The sequence below is a fragment of the Aplidium turbinatum genome, chromosome 16 (genome assembly GCF_918807975.1).
Source record: "Aplidium turbinatum chromosome 16, kaAplTurb1.1, whole genome shotgun sequence".
Classification (NCBI taxonomy): Eukaryota; Metazoa; Chordata; class Ascidiacea; order Aplousobranchia; family Polyclinidae; genus Aplidium; species Aplidium turbinatum.
In genome coordinates this window covers 21,873,318-21,894,979 of record NC_137487.1, presented here as the reverse complement: position 1 = coordinate 21,894,979, position 21,662 = coordinate 21,873,318, and the positions used below count along the sequence as shown (strand labels likewise).

Here is a 21,662-nt window from a genome sequence, read left to right as displayed (position 1 = left end):
GCACACCCCGAGAGTCGAACCAGCACTGTTTGATCTTGAAGCTTCTTCGTTCACGAAGTCACGTGCTAACCAACTGAGCTATCGGGGCGGACTATGAACCGATGTCTCCCACTTCCTCCTGTCTAGGTGTTACCGTGTTACCAGCCTTTCCATGGAGCAGAGGACACGGCTGCTATATCAGACGCGGCGATGTCAGGTAAATTTTGATGTTGTGCAAAATAACCCAAAATGAAACAATATCATTGCAAACCTGGCAGCCCTGGTACAACTCAATACCGTGTTGCAATCTCTGCATGGATAAATTAGCATTATTGCGTCATCAATTTGGGTTTCTTATGTTTTTGATATTTTGGAACTTTCTCTGCTACTCCGTCGGCATTATGACGTCAACCAAGCAGTTGGCTACTTGTGAGCTCACAATCCGCCGTTGGAGTTTCCTTGCCTCGGGAATCATTGTTAGTTTTATCAACCTACATTTCTAACCATCTCGTCCAACAGGTTGCCAAGTCACTGCTGATCTCAAAGAAAGGATAACCAAAACTTTATCTGGAAATATTATTCAACAACAAATTGCAACTTCTACCTAGCACCCCCACCTCAAGGAAGCTTCAATAAAACCAGTCTCATTCTCACCTGAATCGGCCAAGTCAACTCGCGCGGGCTGAGATGCCGCAGCACCGAGCAAGAGAACCAGCACAAACACCTGCAACATGATTGTGACGCAATAGTCGACTAACACATGATTTGACGAAGGCGGGAATGCCGCGAGCCAAGTTCGCTGGTCAACTAATAACCACAATCACACTTGTGGCGTCATAATTCTTTGTTAAAAAGTAGTTTCAGGAAGAGAAAATTAGATTGTTTCAACGTTGATAGTACGTAATCACTCGCTTTTGTGTTTATTACTTTCCGGCAACCCTGTGAGGCAATAGTTACGTGGATTGTTGTTGACAATGAGAGTTATGTTGTTTAGCATCATCAAATAAATCATTTCATTCGCAATGCTGTTGAATTATTTACTCGAAGTGGTTTATAGGCGAAGTTATAAAGAAGGGAGGACTCAATGTTATGCCATGGAAACATTTTGAGGACATTGTTGTTCACATCACTTGAGTTACATTAGTTTCCAACCAAACCTTATGAGTGGACCTATAGGTTGCCACACATGGCAACACTGCATTCTTGTCGTTGTTTTAAAGTTGGTTGATATTACTTATGAATGTGCAGTACGCACAGCTCATGGTCGAGAACAATGGCGCATTGTATCCAACCCTCCATACGAGGAAGGAACAAAATGATGATGATGATATTATGGAAGTGACTTGCTTTGACGTAGATCTATGTCAGAAAGACGTAATGAAACATATCTGTATTTTAGTTAAAACTAACCTGAGTGGTTTTGGCTGCAACTTTAGTCTGAGAACTTGCAAGTAGAAATCTGAATATTTAACTTTGTCGAAATGAATATTTGGCTGAGAAGAAATCATTAAATTTTTTCTTAATAAATTACTTCATGGTGTAATGAAATCCGCCATGTTGTTCATATTCTTTTACTTTGCTGATTTATTGCAAGTTCTCATCTTTAGACTCGGAAATTCTCCATGTAAAATCTCTAAAACTCGCATCAGACGTATAGTGTGTTCTGTGCTGATTTGAACCAAGGACCCCAGACCAATCATCCTTGTGGTTGGCCAACTACGTCACATGATGAAACCAACTTCAACCAAAGTGATTGAACCACTCACTTACATAGGGACTTGAAGCAACGTCAGTTGATCTTGCAAAACTTCTGTTAATGCCACTTAAAAATTAAAGTTTGGAATTAAATTCTTCAAGAAATTCATTTTTTCAATATGCGCTGCAGATATCACTTTTTAATTTGAGACACAAGTCGGCGTTAAACATAATTGTTTATACGTAAGGTGGCGCTATGGATTCAAGACGTTGCTCATTGATCCTGCTGGTGATTGAAACCTTATTGAGTTGAAGTAGCTGCTGAGACACGTTTTTCATTCGTTGAACGACAAACATTTGCAGCAAGTACAAAACATAAAAACAAAAACGAGATAACACGACACAAGAAAAGTATCAAAGAAATCTGCAAACCAATTCCGACTTCGATAACAATCGATTTGCATCCAACTGGTTTGAAACTCCGACCACCAGACAAGCATGGGGGTCGGTAAATAGCAAAAACATGACAACAAAATTGGAATATTTAGTCAACTTTTCATTTTTCCAAGCAGGTCCGTTGAGAGGATATTGTGGGCCCGGTGCCAATGTGATCTTTGGGCCCATAAATGAAGGCACTGCTATAAAAACGCACCATGTCCAATGAACACGCGGTGGTTACTTCAAGTTCCCGCCCCTTAGAAAGGTTCCGGGCCTCTAAAACCATCCCGAGCCCGGGTCCAAAAGTACCACCTGGACACCCCTGTCAACGCCCCTGCTTCCAAGAATGTTCATCGCTGAGTTGTGATAGCAGGAAATGGGAAACTACTCACTGAGAGAAAGCTGCACTTAATAAAAATGTTGCCAGATGCTGTTTCATATAAATTACTCTGCTCAAAATTCAAGTTATGTTTGAATTTTGAACTTGGCTTCGATTGAATTCCCCTAAATTTATCGAAACCTTTTCGAAACCCAAAATGCCACAACGTTTAAAAAAATTAACTTGGTTAAAATATTTATGGAGAAAAGCAAGTTTGTTTAAATTTTTAAATAAATTTGCAAATAGCATTGCACTGATTAGATAGATTTGATGTAATTTTGAACTGTTTCCTAAACTTCCCATTTTCACCAGGTCCACATGGACATGCTTCAGAGCTCGTTAGAAGCAGCATTTGGACTAAAAGATTTAAATATATCTGGCAACACTTGAATGTAACACAGCCTTCCCTAAGCAACTAGGTGCTTTTAAATATATCACTCGTTCAACGAAAATCAACACAAAAGCAACGTTTCGACCTCAAATAAATTACCCTTAAATGTCAAGTAGCGCGGAATGAATGGAGCCATCTGCAGTTGTGACGTAACACTGGGACAGATTGGCAAAAACAAAATAAACAAATAAAAAACCTCGGTCAAGGTTGGAACAAACGGGGTGGCCGCCGGAGCCCGACGCCTCATGAGTCACGAATCTCAGTTTCATTGCTTACTGGCGCCATCACGTGTCCCGCAAGTCGACGGGCGACTTTGACTGTGACATCATAATCTCAGAATGAGTTTCAATTGCACAAAGTAAGAAGCTGATTGATCCTTCGAGCAGAAGAAAAAGAAGGTGACGTTAGAGATAATCTTGCTCCAGCGCATGGTGGAGAGCCATCAGGTCGGAGTGGGAGGATATCCTCCAGAACGGAATGTTGTGCTGCAAAGAAAATGTTGATGTACTCAGATCTTGCCCATCTCTGGATGTACTGAAGCATCCAGAGACGACCAGACATCTTACTGACATACTGACTACCAACACAAAGCTACATCTGTGTCGTAGAGCACGACAGCCGCTGCGGACATGTGGATTTATCTTTAAAGAAACGAGACAAAGCACCATTCGTGCACGATTGTCGACGTCACACTCACCACTTTCGCGGCTTGTTCTTCATCTCTTCCGTCTCCAATGGCAACATAAGTGACGTTGCGGCCGAACCTCTGAATGATCCTCTCGAAGCAGCTCTCTTTCCCAATCTTAGTGGCACTATACACGTTCTCTATGTTGAACGCCTCTCCTAGTCCGTACAGAAAGAGCTTGGCCAGGGCCGGTACAAGCTGGGTGGTTGTGGCAAGAACGTTGACACAGTTGGGTCTGTAGGAAGCAAGTGGGTTAGTAAGAAGCCCGCAACAGGCATCACCCAATCTGGGGGTTGGTTGGGTGGAATACAATCAGCCCCATGATATCACCACGCACATTGATGGATCGCACGATTGGTTAGGGTTAGGAAAAGAAATATATGCGGAAAGGTGCACGCGGTCAACCAACCCCCAGAAAGAGTGAACATAAAAACCGAGCCTCAGTCGCAAATGTATTGTGTCGTTTAGAACGAGATGCCATGATGACGTGATCCTTTCAGAATTGACCGCTAGTGACGTCACCGATGGAGTGTTCGTCAAGGAAAATAAATTTGAAAACACAATAAAATGAATCACGTTTGTACTTCTATCAGTCCGTTTGAAGATTTTTATCAAAATATTCTTTCAAGCTAGTCAGTCGTTGTCGTCGCTTATAAATGATTCATCGATTACGCGATAAACGTCGCTCGCTTGGGGCGACTCATTGGGTGTCGTTAAAGTTTCAAATTTCGCTCTGAAATGGCGTCGCCCTTGAAATAATTGCAGCCTGCAGGCGACAATCCCGCACAGCTTCTGTAGCGTCGAACGCGATAGGTGACCTTCTCCGGCACAGGAGCATAACGTCATCCAAAGTCGTTCAAAAGTTTCCTCTAAAGCAGCGGCTCAACTCACTCGTCACACTCTGCACAATAATCACTAGCGCCCACCTCTGTTGGATGATGTTGAGGGACTTCATCGCTAGAGTGAGCCAGGAATCCGTCACAGTCTCCAAGTCGCTTCGTAACTGGACCCATGCCTCCCTTCCATGAGCTGGGAGGATTGCTTGAACGTTGGAGGAGTACCTCTCGTACAGTTCCTTGATCCGACGATACCGGAAGGCAAGTTTCCTCATCCAGTCGACTCCACCGCGCACTCCAGTGGCCATGCACACGTTTCCTGGAGAGGATCTGAATCCGTCAGTGGCAAAATTATAGGAGGAGAGATCTTGTCCATTGTCATCCGAGGACACGTCATCGATGTGGACCTGGTCGCATTCCTGTGCGGAGAGACTTGTCATGAAACTAAACTTCAACAGAAGACGATGTCTAGGTCGGTTGCTTTCAAATCGCAATCATCGCAACGTATGCTGCGACAATGACGTATGAAGTCATTATATTTATGACGTAACAATTTTCCATTTGCGAAATCTAGTTGAAGAAATGGGATCAGCCTCAATGCATTGAAACTAAATTCATCTTGCTCACCTCCAGATCATTGAAGAACAAATGGGAGTCAGCGAGATTAAAGATTAACTCCTCCATTCGTAAACCTAGCGCGCATGTGGCCGAAGCATCCTGAAAAGGAAAAGTTATATTATAGCACAACAATGGGTGGGAAGTGACCTCATCAAGTTGCACCCAACGCTACCGGGAGTCGAACCTGCCACTTCTGGACCATTTTTAAATTTTATTTAAAGTTGAACTTTTGACGAAAATTTAATAAGAGAAAAAATCAACATTCAAATGATGACTAAATTGTTGCCTGCGATGACTTTATATCCGAAGCGACCGCGCGAGCACGCGATAGGCGGGAACTTGACACCGACCTGCGAGGGAGGATGAATAATTTAGACTACGACCCACGTGACCAGGTGAACACGATACAGCGATTGGTGAGATGACGATTTGGCGAGATATTGATCTCAAATTGAAAGTCCGGGATTTCTTTAAAGATTTTGGCCTCTCTCTCTCCACGACGCTCGCTTCGCTTATGACGTCACAGATGCAAACTCAAAGCTGGGTTCTCGCGTGACGGGAATAAATGGCACAATCAAAAAAACAGCATCTCGAAGGCAGCTTGTCACAAACAAGCTCTGAGCATCTAGGCCAGTGGTTCCCAACCTGGGGTTCGCGGACCCCTTGGGGCTCCGTGAGAAAGCATTTGGGGGTCCGTGATTATCTGATGAATTTTGGGAAAAAAAACGAAAAGCGATGTTTTTACTTTCATTTCTCTTTTTAAATGCAAATGTGTCAAGCTCAAGCCCGCGAGAATAAATTGTAGGCTACCGGCATGCATTGAAAAAAATCTAACTGCTGCTTACAGTGTCGATTACAGTCAAATCAGGATTGGCTCGTCTATTACGTAGGCAATTATCGCCTGGACGTTGAAGATGGTAACGCCTAGAACATCACACGGCCAGGGCGAAAGAGAAAATTGAATTGGGTCCTGTCTTTGTCATGAGTTACCATGGGGGGTGGGGGAGACAGGTTATACCTGGGGCTGGTATATAAGTCCCCCCCCCATCTCCCTTGGTAACTCATGACAAAGACAGGACTCAATTCAATTTTCTCTTTTGCCCTGGCCGTGTGATGTTCTAGTTTTTTTCCGTTGAAGAAGACATGCGTGTTGCATTGTCAAAAACTCAACCGCAGTTCAGTCGTTTAGTTCAGGAAAGGCAACAACAGCCTCTCATTAAATTTGCTTTTCATTTCATTCGTTTTTTTAACTCATTCATTTTTTTATTTAAGCAACTGTTTAACCTGATATTTGCCGCATGAGTCATAGCGGCAATGCAATATGACACAGTACAGTAGTTGAGTAGCATAATTATTACAATAGTCAATAGTATGTTAATTGAGTTACAGGCCAAATTTAGTCCGCAGAATTAATAATTTGTCTAAAGGGGTCCGTGACAACAAAAAGGTTGGGAACCACTGATCTAGGCTGTAGTACCCCTGTGACGCCACACTGACTTGATAGTGATGACTCAAAGGTAAAACGACACGCATGAGTGATTACTAATTGGTTCATGATTGATGCGCTAACGAGGTCTAGCCAGCTTAGCGCTATCGTTCTTAGAACAATCAAATCGCTTTCGTGTCTGCGATCTGGCGGGTTAAATGTTTCGAATGGAGAAATAGTGATGATATTGAGTCCAACCTATTGTCGAAATGAACATAACTTTGGAAAATCCCTCTCCGCAGCACCTCATGAGGATTTCTTGCATTAACAATTCAATTATTTTGAGAGATTCCACCGAAGTTACATTCACATGAAACCAAACATACGATCTGCATTTCGAGCAAGTCATTATCTCGGAAAAGAAACAAATAAAACTTTGACTTGATCTCGTAAAAACATTTGAACCTTTTCTCAGAGACTCAAACGAAAAAGAACGTTTAGTCAAACCTCTAATTCAAACCTCCGATATTTACGATTTAACAACGTTAGATTTATGTATCTTACCTTTCCGTATCTCTGGGCGAAGGTGGAAGTAAGGAGAGAGTGAAAGATGATGATTGTCTCATCCAAATCCCAGACGAACACTCTCTGGAAGTAGATGACACTATTATTGTGACGTTGCTTGTTACTGTGACGTTGTTTGTAATTATGACGTCGTCGGTCTCATTGGGTGGCCACGTTCGAGACAAAATTCAGCCAGGATCACGTGATCTGAGGTCGCAGTTGGCACAAAAATATATGTGCGCCTCCAAGTGGTACGTTTTACTAGATGGCACCCACCCTTCAGTCTGTTTGTGACATTCAGTGAAGAACATTCACACAAAAGTGTCGCTTTGAACCGACCAAGGATCATATCAGAAAATTATTTGAATATTTTTTGCAGGAATTGATTTCCTTTTAAAACTTTCACGAAGCAGAAAGTCAATGGATTGTGTCTGTGACGAGACAAAGGCTTCCTTTGGCCATCCGAGTGGGATCTTCATTAATTCCACGACAAGCAACATTCTTGCACGGATGGTTGCCTGTGTTGTTTTAAGAATCTTCGACCGAGGATTATGACACAACACACAGGTCTTGCTATTTTCCGACCTAAGCGAAACGACGTAGCACCCGGTAGAGCAGATTGCTTCCAGTAGCGACGTTGAATAAACAATTTCTTGATTGTGAAAACTTAAAAGAATGAAAGATTTATAGAAAACTTTCTTTTATAAACCACTCATGCAATAAACAATCTAAAGTAAATTACAGACGTTGCAATGCCATTAATTCGCTGTTGCGTGTAACATGACACGATTCTAATTGAGGTGTCGACGATGAACGGGGAAACGAAAAAAACTTTGAGAATATTAAACAAATCGAGACCTCAAGTTGGGCATCTGGGCCAGGGGAGGGATTCTTTCTGTTGGCGCGATTCGTTTTAGATTTTCCGCTGCTCTTCCTCCTGTCCATGTCTTCTACTGTGTACTTGATGGAGTCAGATCCTCCGGATTGTTCTGCAAAGATTCAACTTTATGAGAGGACGTGAAACAAAATTGACTTTCAGGGCAGAACCATAGAGGGCGCCAGAAATAACGACTCTGCTTTCCAAACAGAATCGAAGAATCGAATTACATCGAATAATTTCTTAACTTTTGTTCCGTTCCGGGGATGACCCATGGATGCAGGTGAAAACAATTTCAGAAAACGTAAAAACACAACAACAGCTTTAAAATTACAGTTGTTAGAGAGAGGGTTTGAACTTGAAACCTTCTGTCAACCAATCGAATTGACTTTGCGTTGGCATCGTTTCTAGCACTATGCCAGCATTCGGCGCTGTTGAGTGAAGAGTGAAGTCACAGAGACTACGTCAGTAATGACGACGGTGATGTCACAGTACCTGGGGGAGGTTCTTGGAGTTGATATGTGATTGGTGATGTAATAACTGCAGCAGCGCTGTTGTTGGGATAGTAACCACCCTGCGCGGTGTAGTAGTGCGCAGGATAGCCGGCGGTTGGGAAGCCTTCCTGAAAATATAAAACTTATTTGTTTTGTATCTCGTCAACGCCCGAGACGAAACGGAGAGCACGAAATGTAAAAGTTGATTGGCAGCGCGGTTCCGATACGGACGCGATCAATGAAGTTTTTCCGCTCGAGTTCTGCAACGGGAATGTCATCGAAGATCGTGTGAATAGAAGGAAAGTTAAAACTCATGGCAACATCAGAACAACGTAAAAACAACATTAACTTACCTGTGGTGATGTATTCATGTTGTGTGCTGTGCTCAGTGAAGGGTGACTGCCGTATCCGTAGCCCCCGCTCGGCCCTGTAAAACACCACCATGAGGATTACCTTCTACAACCGGGCCTCAACTATTTTAATGTGAAGAAATAGATTCAGACGTGATAAGTTTGAAGGGAAATTCCTGAATGTTTGATCACAAGCGAAACGATAATTCGACGTCCGATACCGTTGCTGCTACGTAACATATCAAACTGGTTGTAAACACGGCTGTCCGAGAAACACAATGGCGGAATAAGGCAATTATGAAACTCCTCATCAATCTTTTCTATTTTAATATATTCTTTTCTATCTTCTGACGTCACGACGTGAAAAACTCACCGAATGTTGTCATCACAATTGACGATAATGTTTCCATGGCGACACTACTTATTAATCGTCAAACAAACTTCCTATGGAGGATGGGGCGTCGTTCATTCCCCTCTCAAGTTCAAACATTAAATTATCAACAAAAGAGCTGAAATTTCTAACTTCGGATATAAACATTATTTCCGTCAGAGGTCGCAACCACCTGTCTGTGGCCTAATGCTGGGCCAACAAGTATTTGTTGCTGCGCAGCACAGAAAAAACCATTTCATAAAATACTTTTTGATTGGAATGTTTTGATTTAATTTTTTGTTGTATTGAAGATTTAGATCAAGTGAACGAGAAGATAAAGAAATCAATCCCGGAGTCCGCCTTCAAGTATTGTGGTTTGTCAAAGACATGGCCGCATGCTCTTGTGCGGTGTTGAACCGGCGCCCTTTATATTGCTGTGCCAGGGTTTTCACGGAGGCCTTGATTTAAGACAGGGGCGTCACTTGCGAGTGGGAGGCGTGTTAACATCGCCAGCCACCACGATGGAACGCGATGCAGTCGAATGATTAGAATTGTGTTCAATTCACACCAAATTAAATCTTGGTTTATATTTTACTTTTTAAATCTGTCACACTTTAAGACGGGTCCACAGAGTAGCCCCCTCTGAAGTAGCCTGTGCCTCGCAGTGCATAAAAACTTTCCAACCCCTGACACCCCATCTGGTTGGTTGTATGGAAATCTTTAAGCTATTGAAAAAGCTAAATTCCGCCTCGTGAGCTTGCTGAGAGCTATTAACAATGTTCATCTGATGACACGTCTATCAACCACATTATGACGTTTCATAGCTTTGCTGCCCTTACTTCACATTCTAACTTCGATTAACGTTCCAACAAGCAATTTAGAACGGTTCTTCGAGAATGCTAAGCTCAACATGTATCATCGAATTTGCCGACTTTCTCAGGTTGAAAGCAACAAGTTGTAAGCGCATCGAGCGGTCTCATCTACTCAGTGAACGACGTAGAACAAGTCCACTGAGGCATGATTTCACGGTCTACTGGTCATGCGTAACTTTAAGGTGAAGATGACCTTTTCATGGACATTTTTTCACAGAGTTCTGTGAGAAAAGTCAACAAAATTAAAATAACTTCATCGTTAGATGACTTCCCAACTGCTCAGCGGCAACAAATAAAAATCAGCAATTAATCGACTTCATCTCATTTGTCAAACCTCTCCTGGAAAAACTTAACGTTTTATCAGCAACTGAAAACATTGAAGAATGCCTTTTTGCCACCAGGAACTGTAGAAATGTCAAAAATGATTTAATTTTTTTTAATTGTTCGAAAGGGTTGACTTGACGCCAGAGATAACAAAACGACAATTTGTGTGACGTTGTAAGCCTTGTGACGTGACAAATTAACAAATGGCGAATAACATTTTTTGCAAAAAAATTACGCCAGACAATGAAGCGCTACTGAAAGAGAAAATAATTTGAAAGTTTACAACGACAACTGTGGATGTAACATGACACTGTGAGAAAAAAAACTGAAAATTCCGAGGGTCAAACGCATGACCTTGAAGTAAAAAACTATTTTTCTGGGTTCATGACGAAATAAAGGCTTGCTGGTAAGAGGAGAGCCAAAGCAGCAAAAGTTAGTTGTTCCATGTCGTGAGAGCGGAACACACCGATCGCGGCATCGTTAGCAAGACACGGGAGCAGCAATGAACTCGAAGAAACCTCAACCTTGAAACTTGAAAAACACAAAATTACATCACAATGAACAAAACCACAGAAATCTTGCAATAAAATCTTTGTTTTAATCTTTGGTTTGACGCAAACTATTCAAAATGTTGCTATGTTTTTTTTATGTTTTACTGGAACTTTCTTTAGTAGAGTTTAAATAAACTTTTGATTTGATAAAGTTTTGTTGAATTCGAAATCCAGACCAGCGAGTTGTTGGCAGTTATAACAGAACAACTGTGGATATTACATTATGGAGAGCTAAACCCTCCTCATCCGCCACAATAAAAAGTCAAATCTACATTTTCTCTTCTATTATTTTACTCTTTGATCACAAGGTTGCCATGGCGAAGCTCCAGGACTAACAACTATGGAAGAAAAGCAAAATATTTTGGAAATCTGCTTAAAACTATTTTCTTGGGTAGGCGGTCGGCTCAAAAGAGGATCAAGAGATACTTTATTTAATCTATCAAGAAAATGAAGTATCTTCTGACAGGTGTCAAACCCACAACGGTGTCCGACAAATTGTTCGTAAGCAATTGTTCGGAAAGCAATTGTTCGTAAGCAATTGTTCGTAAGCAATTGCTCGTAAAACAATTGTTCGTAAAATTAATTCTTCGTAAAACAATTCTTCCTAAAGCATTTTTTCGTGCATGCAGTTAAAATTTGATGTATACGAAGAAATCCTTTACGAAGAATTGTTTTACGGATTTCATTTTACAAAAAACAGTTTACGAACAATTGCTTTACGAACAATTGCTTACGAACAATTTGCCTATAACCACCCACAACAATGCTTGATATGAACGACTCGGTTACATGTCTTGTAATGCAAAGAAATTTATTCTCACACGAGTCAGTTCAATCATATATCGCTAAATATCGATTTCGATCAGCTAGAAGCTAGATCATCTTCAGTTAAGCTTATTCAAATAGAATCATTTATTTTATTTCATTTATTCTATTTGAATAAGCTTAACTGAAGATGATCTAATTCTAGCTTCTAGCTGATCGAAATCGATATTTAGCTATATATGATTGAACTGACTCGTGTGAGAATAAATTTCTTTGCATTTATTTAATCTAAAATGTCTATGTAGCAACAAGCAGAAACTTCACTCAGCTTTGGTGATTGAACCTGCGTCCTTGGTTCAAAACCCTTGCAAGTATGCAAATCTAGTAAGGTTATATTTCAGAAAAACTTTTTACTCTTTGAAAGCTATGCAATGAACTAACATGTTTGTTGACAGCGCGATGGTCTTCAGTTATTGTAAATGCATGATGACGTCATCGTCATGGAAACCGTAGCGGGACAATCCAATTCAAACAAGTCTTCTAGCGATTATGACGTCACTACATCTTTACTGTGGCACCCAGGGGAAGTGTATGATAGCGATCAGGGGGTGGTGGGACAAAGATGATATTTAGGCCACGAATTGAAACAGTGGCTTTCAAATAAGCAGCAATACTTATTGAACATTGAATGAGGATGTTCACCAGGCATTTAGTTCAATAACATGATGCGTTCTACTGGTGCGAATTAAGCTAAACTATCGCACGATGTATAAAGTGACAATCTGCTTTTATTCCGACGTTTCGTCAATCAGACACGACTGACTTCTTCAGGGGGATATATTAGGTGGTGACTACCTGTCCAGCTTGACAAAATACAGGACCATGTTGCTGAAATCAACTGATTGTTAGTAAAAGCAGATTGGCACTATGTATACATTTTGTGATAGTTCAGTTTAATTTGCACCAATAGAATGCCTCAACTTATTCAGCAATATCTGCTACTTTGTAAGCATTTGACGCTCACTGTTCGCAAATAACAAGCGATTATTACGTTTATTTACGTTAGATTGACGCAAGTTAACTATTTCCGTGAAATAAATGTTGTTTTTTTTAACTCAGGTGTGCTTGAAACCATAAAACAGAAATCGATTAAAGTATTAGACAATTGCGTCAGGCGACCGCCGCGCTCCATCGCTGCAGGATAATGAGGATAATTGATTGGAGGCGTTTAAATTTGAACTTTTGAAACGGAGGCCTGGGTTCAAGATAGGGGCACCACTTGCGAGCGGGAGGCGGCTTGGTCTTCTGCTGATGTTAACATCGCGAGCCACAACGATGGAACGCGATTTGTTGTTTGATTAACGTTAAATGACATTATAATGGCAAAAAGCATTTCCATTATGATGTCATAATCACCGAAAGAAAGTGATGGATGACGTAGAAAATATCACGTGATTAGCGAGGTAATTACACGAAGCAAGATCGTGGCTGAGATCGATAATAAACGTCAAGAAACGTCATTTAACAGGAAAACAACATAAATAGCCGTTTTAGAAAATTACACCATTCTTAGTTGGTTCATCTCAAACGTTGAAAACATTTCAAGAAAGTTTCTGTTACCAAATATATCATGGAACTGCATGGAAAGTGGGTGGATGACCAAACATATCATGGAACTGCATGGAAAGTGGGTGGATGACCAAACACATCATGGAACTGCATGGAAAGTGGGTGGATGAAGCCTGGAATTGAACCCACCCCCCACAAATGTGTCGCCCCTAAGCAATTCCTCCCGTGATCGACTTTTGCAAAAACTCAAAATAAAGTCTCTTTGAAAGAGTTCATATCAAAAATCAACAATTTCTTTCACAACCTAATGTCCCTGTAACTCCAGATGGCATCTTTCAGGAAAATGAAGCGAAAAGTTTGTGAAGATTCCGTGGACGTCATTATGACATAATTTAATGTGCTACAACAACAACAGACATGGGAGAGAAACTAAAATTAACTTTCTTCAACAGCATTGGAAAATAAGCTATCAGCTAATGAGAAGTCTTTGTACGTCTGACTAAAGACAAATTGTCATCGTTTTATTGGCCCACATTGTCGCTATGACCTCACTGGTGACTAATTAATTAGATCACAAATAATAATTAGTCGTCAGTGCATTGTGACGTATGGCTGGTTCATCTCATGAATCAGCGGCTGCGAGCGACCATTGATTCAAAATGGCGACACTTTGTTTGCGTTCAATTTGAAATCAAAAATATTTAGAGGAAACAATGAAGAAATCGCAACGTCTATGACAAATCATTGACCCGGACGAGCCAGGTTCACATTGATTTTACGTTTGCTAACATTCAATCGACGCAATCACTCAGCCTGGTGGAGATATTTGTTTTGCTAAAACGAAATTTGAAATGGGCAACGAATGGGAATGACCCGAAAGTGAGAACAAAACGTGTGAGGAGAACAAAGAGTTTGAAAGGAGCCACAAAAACACATTTTACTTGTCAATTAAGTCAGGGATAGGCAACCACCAACCACCGGGCGCCGGTCCGTGAGGAATTTTTTACTTGGCTGCAACTAAACCCAAGCAAAATTGCTCCAAAATTTGCAAAAAAAAAAGAAGATCAATCGAGAGAGTGCAAAAATGCCAATTTTAGTTTTAATGTAACTAGTAAACGTTTGCTGCCTAAACTACTCAAACTAAAAAAACAAGAATTTTATATAGTTTCTTTCAAAAACATCAAAATTACAAAGTAGAAAAAACAGAACGAACACACCACGAGTGTCATTGAATACCATGATCTCGAGGTGGGAGCAGCTCATTGCTGCAAAACAAGCCCAGGGCTTTCAGCGTTGCTGTGACTGAATGAGTTGTAATATATTTACATGAATCAAACATTTGTAATTTATTGAAGGTCGATCACAAAATTATGCCTTAAACCAGCCGTAGCGGGAAAGGTTGTGGACTTCAGAAAAATATTTTTTGCCACATGGCGACAATTAATATGAAGCATTGTTGCATCAGCAAAACATGAACTGGCTCACAATTGAACCAGCGCGTATCGTCAATCCAGCGAAGTGACCCAAAACTAATTCATTTTCACAAAGTTTGCCCGCAAACGTTGCATCAATGTAAAATAATACCACCTTGCTCGTTATGGTGTGCCGTACCATCTTGTACTCACTCCCTCTCCCCTCCCCCACATCAGGCTGGGTTGCCAAACCAATTGAACAATAATTAAATAACTCTCTGCAATTGAACAAGACAGTTATCCCGTCACTTGCTTTGCACCTAAGTGTGCAGTGATTTGTTAAGTAATGCGCATGTCTGGTTTATGAGATCACAATGGCCGATAAGTGGAAACGACTACCAGCCAGATAGCGCCTCAGCATTCTGTTGAGTTGACGCAATAATTAACGTTATCATGAGAGCTTCAATTGTAAGAAAATTTAGCATTAGCCAATCTTCAACATCCGGGTCCATGAAAGACCAGACCAAGTTTGAAACCGGCACGAAGGACAAAGAATTGATACTTGAACAACCAGTAGTGAACAACCAGCAGTGAACAACCAGTAGTGAACAACCAGTAGTGAACAACCAGTAGTGAACAACCAGTAGTGAATTACAAATCTGTCGGTTTTTAATTTCAAAACAAAGTCAGTTGATACCTTGTTCTAGATGGCGCTGTTGCATTGTCTGCCGCTTTTACGCGAGGTGTATTCTCATCGGGTTTTAAGTGTTTTGGCATCGTCAAAAACTAGAAGTTAACAGCTGCTGTATATTTATGTGCAACTGTACATAACAACTCCTATGTGTTTACGGCGTCCCAGTGCAACAGTCTAAAATCGATTCCAGGTCGGGTTATACCGAAGACTTTAAAAACGGTACCGATTGTGTTCTTTCTTGCATAACGCAGTGAGAATAAGTCTGGTGATAATGTGATGACATCGTAAATCTGATATAAACTTAAAAGTGGGCCCTGTCGTTGTTAGACCTTAGCAGTTGTAGAGCGACAATAAAGAAGCCATAATATTATTATAAACAGATAGAGCGTTCAATGCAAAGTATGAAGGCACTGCCCGAATATAGGCTACCAGTAATAAATTGAAAGACGATTTGATTATTTCCTGTTCCGTCTGCATCTCGCGCTGCCACCATTGCAAACAATCTCGCGATGCCAAGCTTGGACTCCGATAGTTTGATCAATCAATCCGACATTGATTCACCCGATCGCTTGAAAGGCAAAGCCGCCATTTTGTTCCTCAATTATTACGGCGCGCTGCATTGTCATCAGTGATGCTCATTGTGACGTGATCGCTGCGTCTGTCAGCGGCTTCTCGACGGGCAATTAGCGCTTGTTTCGTCACCCTCTCCACAATGAAGTCGCGATATAATAAACAAACAAGCAACGATGAGGAAGCCAAACTTTTAATCTTTCCTAGCTCGGTTTAAATTTCAACATAAGTTTTGCGACAAAACCGAGAGGAGTGACGTTGTTTCAACGTTGGCTTTCAACCATTCAGAGACGCTAATTTGAAACTTTCGAATTGGCGAAACGATAATTATCCAATTTGAAAAAGCCAAAAGAAATAAATGAAAAGAACAAAACTGAAGCGTAGAAACCCATCGCTATTTCACAAGACGACACAAGTTTTAAATTTTAAACATTTTTGTGATTATTATCCACAAAAGTTAGCGGTGAGGTCGATTGCGATTTGCGAATCCCAAACAACAAAGTCGCGTTGGGCCCGCTTGGCCGTCGGGACAGGTCAGCCGCCTTCCTTTGGCTTATAAAACATCCAATCGTTAGGAGTAAATGATTGAAACGCCTGGTACATATAATCCAAAATAAAGAACCCAAAATGCAGATACTAAAAACAAATGTTTCTAAAACTATTCTGTCTTCATCTTCAGTGCTATAAATTGTTCAAATCATTCTTACTTAGAGTTTCTAAAGCTTGAGCTTTTGCAACGCTATCGCATCGCAAAGTGATTATGACATCACATGATAAAAATGCGGTCATTGGATACGTCATAAACAGTTTAGTCGTCATATGAACTTCACGCGTTGAACAAACATGGATTTGTTTTAGAACTTTGCAAATCAAACTTGTTTTCAAAATTTATTAATCTCGGAATGACGTCACATACAAGCTTCTGTTACATCACAATCCTATATTTGTGGGAAGCATCAACCACGAAAAATCAACAAACTAACTATGATGTAACAATAAGTCACAATAAATAACTTACCATACACGTATTGTCCCCACATGGTGGGGTAAGCTGCCATCAAGGTGTCGGTCAAAAGTTAATCTGTCGCTACCACCAAACAGAATAATGATATTTCAAGCAGTGTTTGTTTTCTGGCGAAGTTTAAACTGAAACTGTTCACTATGAATCGGTCTTCAACCTTTGAGCGATTGCATCGACGAGAGATACCTCGGGTCGCTGCCTGCTAGCCCGGAGCGAAAACCTGGAAACCTGACACCATTGTCGCCTTTTTCAAGAAGCTGAGGGAATAATTTCGACTCAAACGCGGCGGCGAAAAAAAAGCAGAAACTTTGAATTTTTTCCAAGTCGCTGTTATTTTGGCCACGCTTGTTTCTATTGTTTCTTCACAAGCAGCCGCGGACAATCGTTGCTGTTGCTTCATTGTTTGCCGACAACTTCGATTGTTTCATCAACAAAACTCACCTTGTATGGGAATGCCATACTGCGCATGCGCAGGGAAAGTAGCTTGTGTGACGTAAGAATAGGCTGGTTGTGACGCAACAGTAGCTTCCTCGAGCTTCACCGAGCGATTCACTGCACGCAACAAGTGATAAAGTTTAATGGACACGTCATACTTAAGGCAGCATTTATGAAACGCTAGCTTTTCGAATCTGAAGAGAACAAACATGACGCAATTGTTTGCTAAAAGCATTGTGGTAATTGTGACGTCATACAATTTCATTGTATTTTGCTTTGACGCGAAACGCGTCACCCAGTGGTTACCTGCTATTGGTTGCGTGGGATAGCGAGGGTACTGGAGCTGGTTCTGCATGGTTGCGTAATCAACAGAGGGCGCTGTTCCGGGCGAAAGCTGGAGAAGTAAATGAGTCACCATGGTAACCTGAGCTCAGAGAGTCCATTAAAAATTCAAGATGACTCATCACTGCGTGACGTCATCGCCTACCTGGCTTGCCTGTGACGTGATCGAGTGATATTGAGCCTCGACAGGAATGGCGACCGGGGGGCCAAAGTGGGTCTCTGGAACACTGAAACCAAAACATTTACGATTGTTCAATGAACCGCTGGAAGGTTTTTAAATTTATAAATAGATTCGAAATGAACAAAATTTTTAGTTGATTGGCAAAATTATTTCCTATAAGAAACATTCCATGCCACTGGAAACGATGAAGACACAATATTGAAGCATAGACAAATAAAACCTAACAACCAGACGGCATTTAACATAATAACATGAAAATAAACTAAAAATTACAAACGTTTTCGGCTATACTCATGTCAGCCCTTTTCAAGAAACCAACTAACTGATGTTCTTCATAAATTGAAATTACAGATCTGATCTACATACACAAAATCGAAAAAGAAACGCATAAGAATGAAACCGCAAGGCAGAGGATCGTTTCATTCTTATGCGTTTTTTGGAGGAGGCAAAGGAGAGGCAGAGGAGAGACAGAGGAAAGGCAGAGGAGAGGCAAAATCACATGACGCCTAATTGCCTAGGATAAAACCACAGTGATTCTGCCTCTTCTCTGCCGTTTCATTTTTATTCGTTCCTTTCTTCGATTTTTGTGCATGATCAGTTCTGTAAAATTATGCGTGTTGATAATATCGGAGTTTGCTTTATTTGTTCGTTTCACGTATTTTTCAAATTTTCTTTTATCCATATGCTAGCTGAAAATGCTATTACTATAGCGAAATCGATTCTTAATAAATAACACTAAAAGGTTAGATTGTTGTGCAGATGCCAGGATTTGATGATTGCAAAATAGCAGTACCATCAGTTCTGTAATTTCAATTTATGAAAAACATCAGTCAGTTGGTTACTTGAAAAGGGCTAACATGAGTATGGCCGAAAACGTTTGTAATTTTTAGTTTATTTTCAAGTTATTATGTTAAATGCCATCTGGTTGTTGGGTTTTATTTGTCTATAGTTAAAAAAAATCACCTCTCTACCAAAATTGTACGATATTTAAGCTCTTAAAAATTTCAAGAGAAATACAAAACTTAAAAACAGCTGTTGTTGAAGCTGACCTTTGTGACTAAACAATTCTAAAACTGCTCTCTGCAACCACAACCTTCTTTCTGTCGTCGGTTTATTACTTTTACAAAAAGGGTTGGCGGCAAATCGAGAATACAGAATCACTCAAATTTTTCTCCCCAGCATTATCAGATATCCAGTCAATAAATGTAACCAGATCCTCAAAACCTACTCTCTAGGATACAGACTTTGCTCCAACCGTCTGCTGACGTCATCCAACTTGCTGATGTTGCAATGACGTGAATGCGACGACAACGCAGGAAAAAGTTGTGACGAAATAACGAGACATTTTTGTTTGGAATTGGCCACCAGATGGCGCACAGGAAAGCGACAGGGCCGATTCTTTGTGAACTTTCGAACAATCGAGACAAGGCGATCCTCATGCCAGCTTGCTGTTATTTCCTTGGCAATATTAATGTTTATAGACGATGCAAATACGTGAACACTGCACCCGCACGACAACTTTCTCTGAGCTGAAGGAAGCTGATGAGAACAATCCCCGTGGGAAAGTTTCTTTGCGTGTCCTGGAGCGCTGGGCCGTGGGAACCTGGTCGTCCCACCACACCCAGGGAACCTGGCCGTCCCACCACACCCAGGCGAAGTTGGCAGGATAATATGGACAGTTTTAATAATCTAAGTTTATATTCTCACCATGGTTCAAGTCTTTCGATGTCAGAAGGTTTAAAAATAAACACGGTTCAACTCAACCAGGAATCGAACTCACGTCTACCGAGTAAGCGACCTGCATTCCTTTCACACAACCAGTTCTAGGTGACGCTGCTGCCTTACAAGATGTGTGAACTCTATGACAAGTTCATTATCTGCCCATTGTTGATGAGATCTGTCTTAGCTCAGGTGACGCAAGAGACGACAGGGTTCTGACGCTTTTCATACTCGAGCGGTCCTTCGGCTTGTCAGCATCAAAAATTTAACAGTCTCAAGTTCGTCACTGAAGGTGGAATCTATTTTAATACAAGCAACGATTGAAACTTACACGAATGACGAGGACTGGAACTGAGCATGGGTTTGTGTGAATTGTGCGGCCGCTGTACCTGCAACATAGAATTAAACTTGATAGTAACCATCTCTGACGTCATTCAAGCAACTCTTCTATCTTTTTACCTTCGTTGCTAGCTAAATATCTTGGTGACGTGTCGGCAAATTGTTCGCTGATTTCTGACGTCATGTGTCGGGTGACGTCATGCATCTGCTGTATCACAGGTTCTGTTTCTGTAATTCCAAAGTGAACAAGTTAAGGTTGGAATCCTAGCGCGAGGTTGACCGATCCAAAGGGAAACACTCGTTTCCCGAAAGGAAAAGATTTTGACAGATTGGTCACGCACCGTTGACGTTTTCAGGCTCCTGCACGGTCGTTATGGCAACGGGGGAAGTGGCGGGAACTGGGCTGCTCACTTTTGGCGAGTCACCTGCAAAGTTGTACATGTTAGCAAGGTCATCTGGCTCAGTGTTGGAAAGTTGCAATGACGATTCTTCAAGTAAACAACATTCGACACAAACTAGGGAATAAATAAAACTTTGAGAACAAAGTTTTGAAAGTAATTCCATTCCTATAATATTTTAAACCAAAGAACCGGTGGCATTCCTAGCCTACTTCCCTACTGTTTACCGAATCATTTAAGTCTCCTGCAAATTAACACTTGAAACTCCAATACCATAAGGTATGACGCCATAATAGCACCACAACAGAGAGAAAACAACAATTCAAAGATTTGTGACGTCAGTTTAATGACAATGTTGTTCGTTCTTCATCGATTTCACGCCTCTAGTTTCAATTACACAACATCGCCGAGAGATAAATATAAAATTTGTTTGTGTCTGAAAGTGCCAATTGCCAAATTGGCACTCGAAGATCTCTCCAAAATGTTTTTCTTCCTGATTGTTTTAGAATAATTGTCTACTGACGTCACAAACCCATATTTTTACCTTTCGCTTCGCTGGTAGCTGTGATGACGTCATTCTCTGGAGACCTTCGTGGTGATGTAATAGACTCTGACACGGCATCGCTGTACTGCGTTATGGCAGTCGCCATAACAACAAAAAACTTGTTTAGAATATTTTTCTTTTAAAACAAAGAATAGAATTAATTAGGGAAGAATTCTGTCATGAAATTCAAGAAATGCCACAAAATGAAGGAAATTGCTTTCCAATGTAAGAAAGTGGACGATTTATTTTCCGGCTAGTCCCCTCAACCAACCCGACCGCAACCTCTCAGATCAAACGTGTTGTCACGCCTTTGGCAACAAACGCACGTTACGTCTGCAAACGTCACAACAGACTAGCACATCATGATGCATGTTGAGGTCATAGATTACAACTAGTTGTGCCACAAACCAATGGACTTCGAAGCAAATTTTTGTTTCTATAAATTTGTCCTTTGTTTTCGTTTCGAAACAAGTTTGTTTTCGACCAGATCGATTGTTATCAGCACACAGCACCACTTCCCCTGGCCACAGCCGCGCCTATCGCGGGGGATGCTCACATAGCCACGAAACCGATTGAACACACAATCATTTTGTGACGTCACAAGTTCACATGTCAAATTGACTTTCAACTTGTGGAGTTCGCGTCGACGACGAGATGTGTCGTCACTTGTTTGTCGTCATCACAGCGACAGTGGCCGGCTTGTTCGGGAAGCTTATGTGCCAGTAACAAGATGCCTCCGAGTAGTGCATTGGTGAAACCGTAGATGGAACCCATGTAACCAAACCTAACAGATGAAATTATACGCGTCATCTGCTACGTCATAG

The 21,662-nt window shown here is 41.1% G+C and overlaps 2 protein-coding genes across 4 annotated transcripts in view; both read right to left on the bottom strand.

Annotated features, from left to right (window-relative positions):
* The window catches only part of LOC145785323 (complement receptor type 2-like), a 27,833-nt gene extending 25,435 nt beyond the window's left edge, over positions 1-2,398 (bottom strand). Inside the window, exons 1-2 of the mRNA XM_082596983.1 lie at positions 2,327-2,398; positions 634-703 (exon numbers count right to left, since the gene is read on the bottom strand). Of these exons, the coding sequence (XP_082453109.1) occupies positions 634-703; positions 2,327-2,398 (142 nt within the window). The remainder of the gene's footprint in view (positions 1-633; positions 704-2,326) is intronic.
* Positions 1,724-21,662, bottom strand: LOC145785368 (protein phosphatase EYA1-like). 3 transcript variants are annotated; one of them, XM_082597022.1, is made up of 15 exons: positions 20,839-20,967; positions 20,238-20,321; positions 20,017-20,124; positions 19,889-19,946; positions 17,803-17,884; positions 17,622-17,709; positions 17,322-17,432; positions 8,736-8,809; positions 8,384-8,510; positions 7,870-8,000; positions 7,012-7,095; positions 5,031-5,120; positions 4,494-4,822; positions 3,580-3,802; positions 1,724-3,367 (listed from the first exon to the last, which is right to left on the bottom strand). In XM_082597022.1, the coding sequence occupies exons 1-15, from the start codon at positions 20,942-20,944 to the stop codon at positions 3,287-3,289; spliced, it is 1,776 nt and encodes a 591-aa protein (XP_082453148.1). In that variant the 5' UTR covers positions 20,945-20,967; the 3' UTR covers positions 1,724-3,286. The 3 variants fall into 3 exon arrangements, with proteins under 3 accessions (XP_082453148.1, XP_082453147.1, XP_082453149.1); XM_082597023.1 differs by lacking the exon at positions 20,839-20,967 and adding an exon at positions 21,505-21,662 and having other exon boundaries at positions 1,727-3,367; XM_082597021.1 differs by lacking the exon at positions 20,839-20,967 and having other exon boundaries at positions 20,238-20,496.